Source organism: Chaetodon auriga, chromosome 4 (genome assembly GCF_051107435.1).
Source record: "Chaetodon auriga isolate fChaAug3 chromosome 4, fChaAug3.hap1, whole genome shotgun sequence".
Classification (NCBI taxonomy): Eukaryota; Metazoa; Chordata; class Actinopteri; order Chaetodontiformes; family Chaetodontidae; genus Chaetodon; species Chaetodon auriga.
Window position 1 is genome coordinate 19,069,108 of NC_135077.1, and position 13,645 is coordinate 19,082,752.

Genomic DNA, 13,645 nt, shown 5'->3' on the forward strand with positions numbered 1-13,645 from the left:
ACCTCATTTCGTTCAGCAGTGCCAAGTTTCGTCTTTGTCCCTCTTCTGGGTGTTCCGCAGTTTATAACCTGAACATATGTTTTGTATGTAAAGCAGCAACTTAAGTATAATACTGACTAAATGTACTTTTACTCAAGTACTTTCAACCTCTCTTAACCTGCTATGATGTCATGATGTTGAGGTGCTTTAACGTTCACAGCTAATCTGCATTAAAGCTGCTCTACCTCCCTCTAGTGGCCATGAGCCGTCAGTGCATGCAGGACAGGATCAGACATAGCAGAGACGAGGTGAATTTTACCATCGTACTTCATCAGCTGAAATGTTTATTATTGCATAAATTGTTTCTGCCATACAAAGTGCAAACAAAACAACTGTGGTCTGATATTTTAGCATTACACTGAATAACATAACATTAATCAAAATGAAGATGTTAGTGGACCTAAAGCTATATTAATGTGGACATGAACAAAATGTTAGCTACCTTTCAAAGACATTATTTGGAATCATAGTTTAAAAGACCCGACGGGCGCCTCGCACGCACACACAAGGCAGTTTCATTGTGATGAATGGTGACTTTGTGTTAGCTTGTCGTTTCAGCGAGCGGTCGAGCCATCGGGCCGACTTGGACAAGAGGCACTTCAGGTATACTTCCTGTTGTATTGCTTGTTGCCATGATTACGCATCATCTCCGCCACAGATCAACAGTAAGGCTTTTCGGTAGTCACCGCCGGTATCTCCCTGTAACACCAACATGCACAATTAAAGAAAAGAAAGGGGGCAAAAGCTTCATGTTGGCTGCACTACAAAACTGAGACTGAAGTCGGGCATTTTGACACCTGTTTTATCATTTAAACATTATTATGCCATGACATTCTTCCTCCGCCATTGCTGTCGGCTCTATTTGCTTCACTCTGTCACAGAGAAACAAAACAACTAGACAGTTAACGCTAAAACAGGAGAGCTAACTGTACATCAGATGACAGCTAGCTTATGAAATAGCCACGGCTAGGCTTAGCTAAAGCTAAATGTACTTTCTGATTTTCCCCTTGCTGTCATTGTGATTGAAAAACATGAGTTTTAATGAGCAGACATGCTGGTAATTTAGTTTTATTCCACAGAACTAAATGAGGAAACAGTCATGATAGAGAAAGCAAACAGCTGAACATCTGAAGCTAAAGCTAACTAACCAAACTTCATATCAGTGACTGCCATCTCAGCTTTTGACTAGTGAATTCATGTGATTTGGGGCAGTTAAGATACAGATTACAGACATATTCAAATGTACTAAATTGATATTATTTTTCTATATTTATTTAATGTAAATATTGACAAAAGACAGATGTGACAGAGATACATTTATAGAGATAAATTTATAGAAACTATGCCTAAATACTGCAAATTAGTTAGCCGACTGCTGTCTTGCTGTCTGCCTCTGTAGGACAGTATGGCATCTTGTGTATGTGTGTGTAGTGTTGTATATCTGCGTATTTGTGTGTGTGTGTGTGTGTGTGTGTGTGTGTGTGTGTGTGTGTGTGTGGGTGTGTGTGTACCTTGATCATGGAAAACAGAGATCTGGCAAACATCTTCCTGAACTCAGATCTGATGTCCAGCATGTCCACCTCACTGCGGCTCACCATCACTCTGATCAGGGTGTCGTCATCAGTTCCTGCACCCTGAAACACATGAACGTATGATGACTGTATGCCACATAAACGTAAAACGATTATCTGCGAGCATGGATCCAGATCTTACCTTCATTGCATAGTACAGAGTCTCAGCAAAATAGGCTGGAACGCTCCTGGCACACTTCACTTTAGAAGAAAAACAGAAAAGATGGAAACAATTTGTTGTTATTAGCCATTCAAACCTCTGATGACTGAACCAGTGTGCAGGACTGAGCGGTGCAGTTTCGTACCCACGGCCAGAAGCAGATCTTTCAGATTACCAGATGTTTCCCTTCCAATGCTCTCCTCTATCTGGTATCCGGACATCTTCATGTAAGCCTCAAACACTGAAACACAGGTCCAGAATGAGTGCGGCTGACTGAAACTGTCAAAGCATTTAAAGTGCTTTCTAACTCAGACAAACCTTTCCGAAGATGTTCTGCACTGCGGTTTCCCAGGATGGTGACAAATGATTGTTCATCAGTGCCAAACTTCTCCTCTCCGGCCTTGAAGAGGGCCTATGACCAAAGAAACAACACTTACTCAAGTACTTCACTTAAATACAATTTTGAGGTACTTCTATTTTGTGCTACTTTATACTTCAACTCCACCACATTTCAGAGGGAAATTATAGTTTTTTGGATCTCTGACAGCAGAAATGAACCACCCTTCCTTATTTTGGATTATCCCTTCATACTATTCTTCATTTGTGCTGAAGAGGAATGAGATTCAGCTCTCACACCAGACTTTGTTGATAGGAACAGCATGTGAACAAGTTTCAGCAAAGTCTACTAATTACTGCAGGGGAATCATGTTTGGACTGATCCTAGATCAGAAAACATTCAGCAGAGCGACAGCAAGAAAAAGAGGAAAATATTTCACCCATGCCTTCGCCCTTCACAGAATTTTACAACCAACAATCAATGGGAATGTCACCCTCTCCCTCCACTAGAGTGCGTCATAACAGCATTACAGAGTGCTTGTACAAACTAACACACACATACACCCACAGGCTTCAAAGGCCAGTATTTAGATCTATCCACAAACACATGTGACAGTCACACCCTCAGATAAAAAGACAAAGACACCAGTGATGGCAAAGAGAAGAAATATCTATTGATCACCAAAGAACAGCTGACTCACCTGAGCATCACTCTCAATATTTCCCTCCTGGATCCCCTTCTGCCTGTTTGCCTGAGGAGGGACAAAACATTTCTGTTAGAGAGGAGCCAAGATGAGAGAAGAGGAGACAAGGATACGGCAGAGGAAAATAAGGATATAGGGGAGAGGGGACAAGGATAGAGGACAGGAGAGGAGAGATGACAGGGATACAGAGGGGAGGGAAGGTTAGGGAAGAAAGGAGAGGTTAGCGGAGGACAGAGGAGAGGAGACAAGGGTAGTGAGGGAAGGAGACAAGTAGAGAGGAGAGGAGACAAGGCCAGAGGAGAGGAGACAAGGATAGAAAGGGGAGGAAAGGAGAGGATAGAAAGGAGAGCAGAGGAGAGGAGAGATTTACCTGCAGGAGAATAACCAGAAGCCTCTTGAAGTGACCTGAAGTGTCACCTGATACGTCCTCCTCCAGGTCGTCGTCGTACTCTGAAGGGAACACAAACACACACACGTTCATGTTTCCAGTTTTTGTTTTTTTTTGCACACAAATAGAACAGACAGTGTGTCCACATGTAAAGTGATTTTATCCCAACTTGTTTTTGTGCCTTTTTATCTGGAAATGTTAATTATTCACAGTTTTTTGCTTTAAAAAAATCTCCTCTGGTTTCCAGACATCATTGAGATTGTGTGTGAAAGCGCATCTTGGCTAATCGTCCTCATTGTGCTTTGTAACCATGTTTAATTTGATTAAACTGCATGTAAACATATTTAAGCATCTTGTTTTCATCAGGTGAGTTTATCATGCTCTGTTAGAGTGTTAGAGTGTGTGTGTGTGTGTGTGTGTGTGTTACCCTGTCTGTAAGCAGCGACGATGTCCTTAACCTGCTGAGCTGTTCTGGAGGCGAGGATCTCCACCAGGACCTTCTCGTCTGTTCCTGCCCCCTACAGGTCAAAGGTGAAATGACATTTGAGTTTCCAGCAGCTCTGACTGCTAACGTGTCTGTCTGTGATCATAAGATCTTTATCTGCATCATATCTCACATCTGCAGCACTTACCTTGATGGCGTTACGGAGGGATGTCACATCGTAAGCGATGGGCGGGGTCATGAGAGCCACGATCAGGCTCTCAAATTTACCACCCAGCTCTCCCTTCAGGTCATCGACCAGATCCTGTCACAGAGATACAGTATGAACATTAATTAGCTCTGCTGCAGCATGAATCCAGTGTGTGACAGATTTTGGGTTATTTAGCTATAGTTAATGTGTAAACCCCTGTGTGTCACATGTATGTATTTTCTGCTGATGATCTGTACTGTACTGGCTGTCAAGTTGGAGCTTGGATGTTATGTGTGGTGAACAGGTTTAAAGGTCTCCGTATGCTTCAAACTAAGAGCTGAAGAGCTTGGCGGATCATCTTACAGCTTCTGAAGCCCATTTCATAACTGTGGATTTGTAGGGTCTGACATTAAAGTGCACCCTTTTTGAGCAGTGATTGGCCAGGTGTGAGGAGGTGTGTAAGTAAGCAGGATGTGGAACTATGGGAGGATAGTATTAGTTGGTGGGAGCTAATCATGCTAGGAGGTAATTATTGCTAGGCTACAGTTCAACTAGTAGCTAAGCTAAGCTAACTTGCCAACAGCAAGTTAGCTTAGCTTAGCTGGACAGAGCCAAGCCAGCTGCTTCCCCCTTTTTCCAGTTTTTATGCTAAGCTAAGCTAACTGGCTGCAGTTTCCTGTTAACCATTCAGACATAAGAGTGGTATCAATCTTCTGAACTAACTTGAAGCAAGAAGTGTGAACAAGTGCATTTCCCAAACCTCAAACTGTTTCTCTGAGTTTGCATGCAGCTAGTTAGTCAAGTCCAGTTTGCAGTTGCTAACCAGTCTACAGCAGGACTGTGGGCCTATTGTGCATTATTTGCATGTAAGCTGATTTAATCATCACAGTACACTTTCTGTGTTCAGTGCCCCATCTATTTATCATTAGTGATCCTGTTTAAGATCATTATATTTCAGTGATTCTATTCAATACTGAAACACAAAGGCTACTGTGACAGTGATCGTCTGAGTTTCTATCCTGTATTTTTCACGCAGTGTGACTGATTTCATTTTTACTCTACTATTTGTTGAGCCACATGCTGTATGTGCACAGACCACATTAAATGCAATCACAATCTGACTAACCAGCGTTCTGAGATGAAGCTTTAAAGCCCACAACACACAGAAAGTGTGCACGTTATATCAAGACTACAAAGACACGCAAAAGACAAAGAGTTCCTGTCAGAAGCAGTGAAAAGTAGCCGGGAGGCGGCTGTGATGGCGGGCTTTTGTCTCCACCTTCGAGCAAGTCGATTCACAACAGACATAAACTTCATTCCTTCAAATGTGGTCGAGCAGCACGTCACAGTCATTAGCTTGAAGCACACACACGCCTTTTTAAAGCTCTTCTAGTATGTTTGCTCATGCGGCCTGACAGCTGTTAGGGAAGTCCAACCTTTCCAAACAGAGTTTTGTAGCTGGCCTTGATCTCCTGCCTCTGGGCGTTGCTGCGAGCCGTCAGCAGCTGCAAGATGGCATCCTCGTCGGTCCCTATGGCAATGAGCACCATGGTTACTCAGGCAAGCAGCAAGTGTTTGTTTATAGCTCTTCTCATGAGGGATTACATAACAATGAGCGTGCTCTGTCTAGGTGGACTGTTGATTACAATCATTTCACCCACATAATTACAGCCTTCAGTGGAGGTCAGTGGAGTGTTCGCTCACAGTGACTCCAGTTTCATCCCTGCTCATGTGTTCATGACTCACTGTTGTCTGGGTGGAGCTCCACACACACAGCAGGGATTACTACAGCGTTTGTTCAGAGAGGAACTCCCCCAAAAACGCTCTCTCATTGGCTGGTTGGAGTTCAATGTATCGGATGACACTGCGCTGACAGCAGATATGCATACACACACACACACGCATCTTACCCAGCCCTTTCATAGCCTTGTACAGGACCTCAGCATCTGCGCTGGCATTGAAGTTTCCACTGGCTTTCACAGTTCCTTTGCTGGCCTGCAACATGGAAGAAAAGCACAGAGGAGGATCATTATGGTGTAGATTTTGCAGAGCTGTATGTTTTTTTCTAAGAATTCCTGTTAGTAGTGCAGCTGAGACTTCTGGATCTCTATACTGTACGCCTTCGTGCACTGAAACGTTCTTCTACTGCGATATACAGACGATACAGTACAAATTATTGCACAGGAGCCGTGACATCTAATGCAGATTAGATATCATTGCACACACATTCCAGTACCAAACCATATACATATATGCTGTGCTGGATATCACCATAGTTGTACAGTCAGTAATTGGAAATAGCTGTTGACACAATTCAAAACCACACAGTTTTCAGGAGACTTGGGGACATTTTTTTGCATTTCATAAGGTTAACTGTCCTCTTGTCATGAGTGTCTTCCTGTTGTTTGATTAAAACAGCTGTTTTCAGTGAGCATCAAGCTGGACATGAATGTAAAATTAGTAGACGCTTCTTCATGTTACTGTAAGAATGCTAAATCTGTCCTAAAACAAGCACATCTCTCTGCTGTCTATGGCTTTTAATCAGATAGAAAGTGAATGCTATAATACTGCAGATCAGGCTTAATGTTTAGCTTCACGCTTTCATTCACATAAATCTTCTCAGATTCCTTATATGCATAACCTCGTTATAGACTTTGCCACTGCCTATCATGATGGAAATGCTTAGTCGACACACATGCTCACATTCCCATAAAATACCAGATCTCAGATTTATTATGCCCATAACTCCCCTTTGCAGACCATAATCAATCAATCTCTACGTTCATGTTTGGATAAAAATTGAGCTACAGATCTCAGCATAATGTCACGTCATGTACTGACATTCCTCCTTCTTCCCCTTTATAAACTTACAGAATATACTTCACCTCTACATTCATGCTTACAGACATGTAAAACACAACATCCCAGATTTGTTATGTCTCCCCCTTCAGATGCACTTAATGACTTACAGACTCATAACTCCATGAAACACAGATGTGCAGGCTCTCACATCAGCCCACTTCACACACTCTCATTTCATAAGCAGCATGTTCCCACATCATTTTTCAGCCTTGGAATTGACTCAGATTTGTTCAGGGATTCAAATGTGACGGACTTCAGTCTGATTATCAGGTTCATAGTTTCTCTGAATGTGGAAAAAGTGTCTTTGAGCAGCAGACTGATTCATACTGAAGACAGTAAGAACACAAGGCTGGAAAAACATTAACTTTAAGACTGATCGATTTCAGTCGAAGCACTTCTTTCTGTGACAATGCTGCACACTCCCCAAAACTGTGACACATTAACGACAAAACAGTTGCTGCTTCTTTCGGGGGGAGAGATGTTTAAACAGGAAAACCACGGGAATGTCTCTGGAATCCTGACCCTGAAAATCTGGAAGGAAAAAAAAAAAGTGGGCCGTCCAAAAACAAGTCGCAGTGAACAACCAGGATTCTGTCTTTTAATGCAGGAAGGAACGCTTGAATGTCCACGAGCTCGCCATGCTCATAAACACACTCAGCACCACATGCTAAACAAAATCTAATCAGGCTGCTCAGACAAACAGCTGAAACAGGAGATATGCAGCAAACAGGTCGTTTCAGCTGGAATGTCAGACGCAGGTTTGGCTCGTGTAGCGAGCGATAAGCTGTGAGGCGAGTTCAGACATGACCTGAGGCTGGGGGCTTCTGACGGAGGCATGCTGACCCACCGTGTGCAAACATCGGCCGTGACAGCTGGTATCTCTGCTTCGGAGCACAGATGTGACACTGCATGCACGTCTTACTGCTCCCCTCCATCGTTTATGGACTGTGGTTGCTAGACCCAAAGATCCATTGTGAAGGCCATTGTGAAGCTCAGTGACAGGGTCGCCATGGTGGCAGCGCCTGACTCAGCCAAACTCCCGGCTAATCCAGAAATGGGCAAAGAGGTGGAGCGTGGGTGGAGCTGAGGCAGCTGAATGAAGGCTGAAACCTGACAGCTAGCTGTCACTCAAAGCAGCCATGCCCATAATTCTGCATAACTTTAAGCCTAAATATAATTTTAATGAGTGAGTTATATAAAGATTCACCTCCCGTACATTTGCCATGAACGGGTAAATTAGCTATAAAGACCAAAACTGTCTTTTGAACCAGTAAACATGCTTCTGCTGTAAAGTTGGGCATTTTAATATGGAGGTCTATGGGGATTGCTTCACTTTTGGTTTCACTTTTCAGCCACAGAGGTTTATAGAAAAAGATAAAAGATAAGATTTTCAGTGCAGTTGGAGACATGTCTTGTTTACTAGTGAAGCTTTTGAAATGACAAATATCTGCACATTCATAGACTGTCAACGAGGGAGAAGGAGCTGATGTAATCTTAAGAATTAACGAGGCAACTGACAACTTTTCCAGAAAAAAACACAAGACACAAATGATCATTTAAAGGAGGATCATGGAGAAAAACTCTGGGACGTACAACTGGTTTTAAACTGGATAAAAGAGACTGGATTATATTACATTATTTTATAATACAAATGTCGAAATTACGGGAAAATTTGACCAAATTTCAGGTCTTTTTAAAATCATCTGAGGGTGTGGAGGCTGCTGAGACTCATGACCTCACTTTTTCTAACTGTTGGCCCCATTCTGTCCAATCTGGTCTTTAAACATGGGTCACAAATATGACACGTTTGAAAAGGCTGAAGGCTGTCAGACTTTGGCTACACAGACTCATATAATACTTATTATTTGGATCAATTCATTGTTAGTTTCTTTTCAACGCATTTGCCGACAACATGAAAAATTCTAGGACATCACAAGTCCAATCTGGACCTCAAATGAGATCTTTGTCTGAGAAGAAGCCATTAAAACTGCCTTTGGTGAGCAGTTCATACCAAAGAGAGATTCAGTAAACACTGAACTGTCTGCAGAGCGCAGACATCTCATCTGATTATCATGAACGTAATCACATTTTTTATGGCTACGTCCCACTCCACCCTGACGAAGAGAAGTGATTCCCCTTTAAGAGAGGGAGGGCGGCTTTGAACTCCAGGCTAGACTGTGGAAATGAGTGTATTAAACCCAGAGCGAGGTGGAGACACAGAGAGACCCACCCGAATGGAACACAGCCCACATGAGTCATACTCTAAACTTCCCAAATGAAACCTCTTTACACATCCACAAGCATATGCATTAACACGCACACTTAAAACTGGAAGGTTTCATCAGTAAAAGTGTCCATTTGACCTTTTCTCTGCTCAAATAAACTTAATTGTATCAACTAGTTGCTTGTTGAAGTGTGTATGAATAGTTTCTGAACTCTTCTCCAGCTGTGCTGCCACATCCTCATTCACAGCCACTAACAGGCTGCTGTGTTTACTTTAATCTGACAAATTCTTCAAAGTTTTATTACCGCTGAAAACAATAATCCCACTTTGCAAACTCCAACCCACATTCAGATCAAATCTCAGTCTTACATAATATGGAAAAAAAAGTGGGCGTTGTCTTGGAGTTCAGAGGGTAAAAACCACTGTGAGTCACACATTTGCATAAATAACGGACTTCTGCAAAGACTGTTTGAACAAATATTCTGTAAGTCACTCACCATGTTGACAGTCTTGAACTTTTATTCACCGGTAAGAAGAAAGTCTGTCAGAGAGAGAGAGGAACAAAGTTAGAGCGGATGGAACTACTTTGAACGTCTGTAATTAACTTATTCTTTGGCTTTTTCCGGTGCCGGGCTCTATCTGCTGTCCAGACGTGTCTCTCCTGTCCACAGGTGGACCCTGTCTGTACCCGCTCACCTGGCTGACGCTGGTGAACGTGTGGATGTGAGAAACTTACCGCAGAGCTGCAGCAGTCAGACGAGGAAGACGGAGGAGGAGAAGAAGAACTGACGGCGGAAAGCCCACCCCTGAAATACTCTCTGCGGCGCGCGTGAGTGTGTGTGTGCGCGCGTGGGCCACACCCCGGTGCGCACGGTCTCTGGCACGGCCCTGCCCCTGAAGCACTCTGGGAAATGGTGTTTCAGGTGTCCAGAGGCTGCTGTGGAGTGAAAACAGAGGTTTGATCATATCAGCCAGCCTGTAGGACGTATGGACACGGGGAGTATGGATCCATGTGTGAGAATCACCTGAAGAATGACTTTTGTCAGGTGATGTCACCTGAGGGGTTTCCATGGAAACAATGTTCGTTTTGATATCCTTCACAGGAAAAGGTTCAGTTAGTCTTTAGCTAGATGTTCTGCATTCTATGTAATCTATGTTAACCTGTAGCAGACACAGTCCAAATGAAAGCTAATTTTGCTAGCATTCGTGTCCAATACTTTGTTTGTTTTGGGATTTCTGGCTCTTAAAGCTGCTAAATCCTCCACTTTGTTCGCCATCTGTAGCTGCTGATGTTGTGTGTCTCTTGTTTTGTGCTGGCCAGATAGCACACAGTGGATTCATAAGAGCCTGTTGGCTGAACAGAGCTGCCCGCTGGGTTTGCTTGAGAAGAGTGTTGAGACAAAGATTTCAGCAATGATTAAAGGGCCATAAAACCAAAACAATGAGCTGCGTGCTCATATCTGTACTTTTGTCACTAAGACCGACCCCTTTCCTGTTACACGGTTATTTGATCCATTGTCAATACTAAAATATTGATCAGTGCAGCCTTGAGGTCAATGCAGAGCAGCGAGTTAACAATGAGCTGACAGACAGCAGTAAAGTCTGTTTACTCTGCGCTCACACCTACAACTTACAGACGTTATGTAACTGTCATGCTCTAAATGTCCAGCTGCCCCTCTTTTGCCTCCTCGTGAAAATATCTAAGCGACACAGCTACGATGTGGGACAGATCACATTGAGAATTGAAAAAAGCAGCATCATTCATGTAACGCGTACACTTAAAAACAAGGAAACTTATCAGCTGTTCAGTTATTCACTTTTTTTGTTTGGTGTTTAGGTCAAGGAATAATCACGGTTACTCTACACTGCACCAAACAGAGTAATCTAAGACTTAAAAGTTTGACTGTCATTTATATTCTTTAAAACTCCGGCTTGTTATGGTGACTGACGGCCAGCCAGCGTCTGAAGACACCTGACACCAGGGGACATCCCACTGAGGTACATGTGGAAAGAAGGACTGTGGAATGTAGCTTCAAGTTCAAAGATGGTTATATACCAATAACAGTAGAAAGCAAACTGCACATATAATCAGACCAGAGGTAGATTCCAGCAGACTGACACCAAACTGGTCTGTTACCACAGGGGTAAAAGGTACTGCATGAAGAATCTTATCTTAGAAAGGCTCAGGTTTGATTGGTATTGTTTCTACCATGAATGGTATTCATTCTGCTGCCTTTGGCATGCGTGGCATCTCCATGCCATGTTAATAAATCACTGAGTCAACTGAACTGAGAGCTGCAGATCAATTCTAACAAAGAGACTTAACAGAGAGAGAGATAAGGAGAGGAGACAGAACACGGGTCATACGGTTTAAAAAACACACATCAAGTTATGAGAAAAATGACAAAACAGGAGGATGGATAGTCTTTTATTTTGAAAGTGCAATAAATGAAAGTTCATTCTTCCTTGAAAACAGTCATTTAACAGAAAGAAATGTCACCATAAGATCCACTTTTATTCCAGAGAGTTTTCCTGAAAGCAGTTTTAAAGAGCAGTTGGGGGTTAACAGCCTCGCCAGTGACGGGGTGACAAATGCTGCTCTTTCACCGCCCACAGGTATCCTGCTGGTCCGCAGAGCAAACCAGAATCTTTCTGATCACAACTCCAGCTCTCTAACCTTCAGGCCACCGCTGCCCCTCGCTGCTAGCCTTTTTTCCAGAGCTATCAGTTGCATCTCCCAGTCTTTGTATCATGTGATCAAAGATCTGTATGTGATGATCTCTGGGCATCTCCATGACAACTGTGCAAAATCCATCTGGTGTGAACATTGTGATGTTTACAGACAGTTACACGGCGGTCGATGTGGTCAGAACTGTAATCTGGTTTAGAGTGCATATAGACAGAGCGGTTATACATGAAGATAACAACACTGCTCTGGAAACCATGCATATATTTGGGTTATTTATCACTTACAGATGTGTAAAATGTTTCAAATGCTACAACACAGATTGAATATTTAAAATGCTGCAGAGTCACAGGCGTCCGCATCCAGACACACACAAACCTGCTGTTTTTAGACGGCAGGTGTAGGTCAAAGTGCATCGTCACCTTCTGTATCTGTAGCGTTGGGATTGTTGGAGTAAGAACCAGAGAAACAGAGCTAAGAGCACGCTGAGTGAGACAAAGAGGCAAAAGTACACCACCATGCTCCATCCCCAACCTGCTGGTAAAGGAGGCGCACCATCCACGTCCAGAACTTGTCCCGGGGCAGGCATGCTGGTGTGCATAGGAAAAAGGAGTCAGAGGTCAAAATTAGATTCCTCTAGTTCCTTTTTGACATGTAGCGGAGGATTAACTGCCCTCCAGGGCAGTGAATTTGTTCCGCTGTCCACAAGTGAATGTTTGGTTTTCCTTATCTTTTGAGGACCACAGTCATCACGTGCTGTTTTCTCCAGCTGTTCAGGAACTTTCTGTATGATGACTGCAATCAAGCTTCTCCAAACAGATTGAAGAGCAAAGATCGTGATCATAACAACAATCTGATAGTTGTTTAGTGTCCCAGAATGCAGCTGAGTATCCTGTGTGAGCTGATGAGCATCCCACCTCATCGGCGTCCTCTGCTCTCTGACTGCTTCATCCACATCCACAATGCAATCAGGGAAAACAAGAAGTGAATTAAAGGTGGTTGGCCTCTCCTCTCCTTGTCTTCTTCTGCAGAATTTTCTACAGACCACTGCGTCACTGTTGCTTATCCCCCTATCAACAACCCTAGAAACACTGTATTTAAATACAGACCGGAGAGACAGATGGACACGTAGATACATGGACTACATCAACAGCTACCCATCACTCTGACCTATGAACCCATCAAGCCGAGGGCAGTCTTTCTCTGTCTGTCTGTCTGTCTGTCTGTCTGTCTGTCTCTCTCTCTCTCTCTCTCACACACACACACACACACACACACACACACACACACACACACACACACACTCAGAGTCACTGACCTCACCCTGCAGGTGTGTATAATGTAATCAATACCCTTTGGGATCATCAATCTTCACCCGTGATTAAAATTTATTTCCAAAGTCCCTCCAGCATGAATAAAACATGCATGTTGTAGCTACAGTGCACTGCTAACACTGCATTTTGAAAATATATAAAAGAGTCCTTTGAGCTATGTACATAAATGATCCCATTCTCAGACATCTAATAGTGTAAAACAAAGCGATATAGAATCTCATTAAGGTGCTGCCCTCTTTCTGGGAATAGAAAACAGCATGCCAAGAGTGTTGTAAATTTGTGTTGTATAATTTAGAAAGTCGTCAGTGGTCACATTGCAATCGTCATAGTGGTGACAGTAAGTGCAGACGGGTTACAGTGCCACCAGGAGGAGGTGAGAGTGGTGAGCCACATAGCCTGGGGGGGGACAGGGGAGCGCACAGACACATTATTCACACACTCTTATTCTCACTGTCACAGACATGCACCGACATGAAAAATCAGGTGCTTACGCAAACAGGTGCTTATACACTAACATGAACAAATTGGAAAACAGGACGCACTTAAGCCATATGCCTGTGGCAGACACCAGACATGGTATTAATTAACCAGTGTGTGGCTGGAGGTAGTGAAGGGTCTCTCTCAAATTCATGCGAAATGTGCAAACCAACGGATTACCAAGGGAGTAAATAAGCATGGAATTGACAAATGCACGTCATTGTCCATGTAC

General features: G+C 43.2%; 1 protein-coding gene across 2 annotated transcripts; it reads right to left on the reverse strand.

Annotated features, from left to right (window-relative positions):
- Positions 1-288: 288 nt before the first annotated feature.
- Positions 289-9,728, reverse strand: anxa5b (annexin A5b). Of its 2 annotated transcripts, XM_076729303.1 has the most exons (13): positions 9,653-9,728; positions 9,414-9,457; positions 5,741-5,825; positions 5,267-5,361; positions 3,831-3,944; positions 3,626-3,716; positions 3,181-3,260; positions 2,808-2,858; positions 2,089-2,182; positions 1,916-2,011; positions 1,753-1,811; positions 1,551-1,673; positions 289-738 (listed from the first exon to the last, which is right to left on the reverse strand). In XM_076729303.1, the coding sequence occupies exons 2-13, from the start codon at positions 9,414-9,416 to the stop codon at positions 676-678; spliced, it is 954 nt and encodes a 317-aa protein (XP_076585418.1). In that variant the 5' UTR covers positions 9,417-9,457; positions 9,653-9,728; the 3' UTR covers positions 289-675. The 2 variants fall into 2 exon arrangements, with proteins under 2 accessions (XP_076585418.1, XP_076585417.1); XM_076729302.1 differs by lacking the exons at positions 9,414-9,457; positions 9,653-9,728 and having other exon boundaries at positions 5,741-5,834.
- Positions 9,729-13,645: the final 3,917 nt, after the last annotated feature.

Excerpts from the sequence above, each read along its gene's own strand:
- anxa5b (XM_076729302.1), bottom strand. The coding sequence starts at position 5,834 with ATGTTGCAGGCCAGCAAAGGAACTGTGAAAGCCAGTGGAAACTTCAAT. Across the intron at positions 2,859-3,180 it reads TTCTGGTTATTCTCCTGCAG|GCAAACAGGCAGAAGGGGAT; the intron begins GTAAATCTCTCC and ends GTCCCTCCTCAG. Across the intron at positions 1,674-1,752 it reads CTCTGTACTATGCAATGAAG|GGTGCAGGAACTGATGACGA; the intron begins GTAAGATCTGGA and ends CATGTGTTTCAG.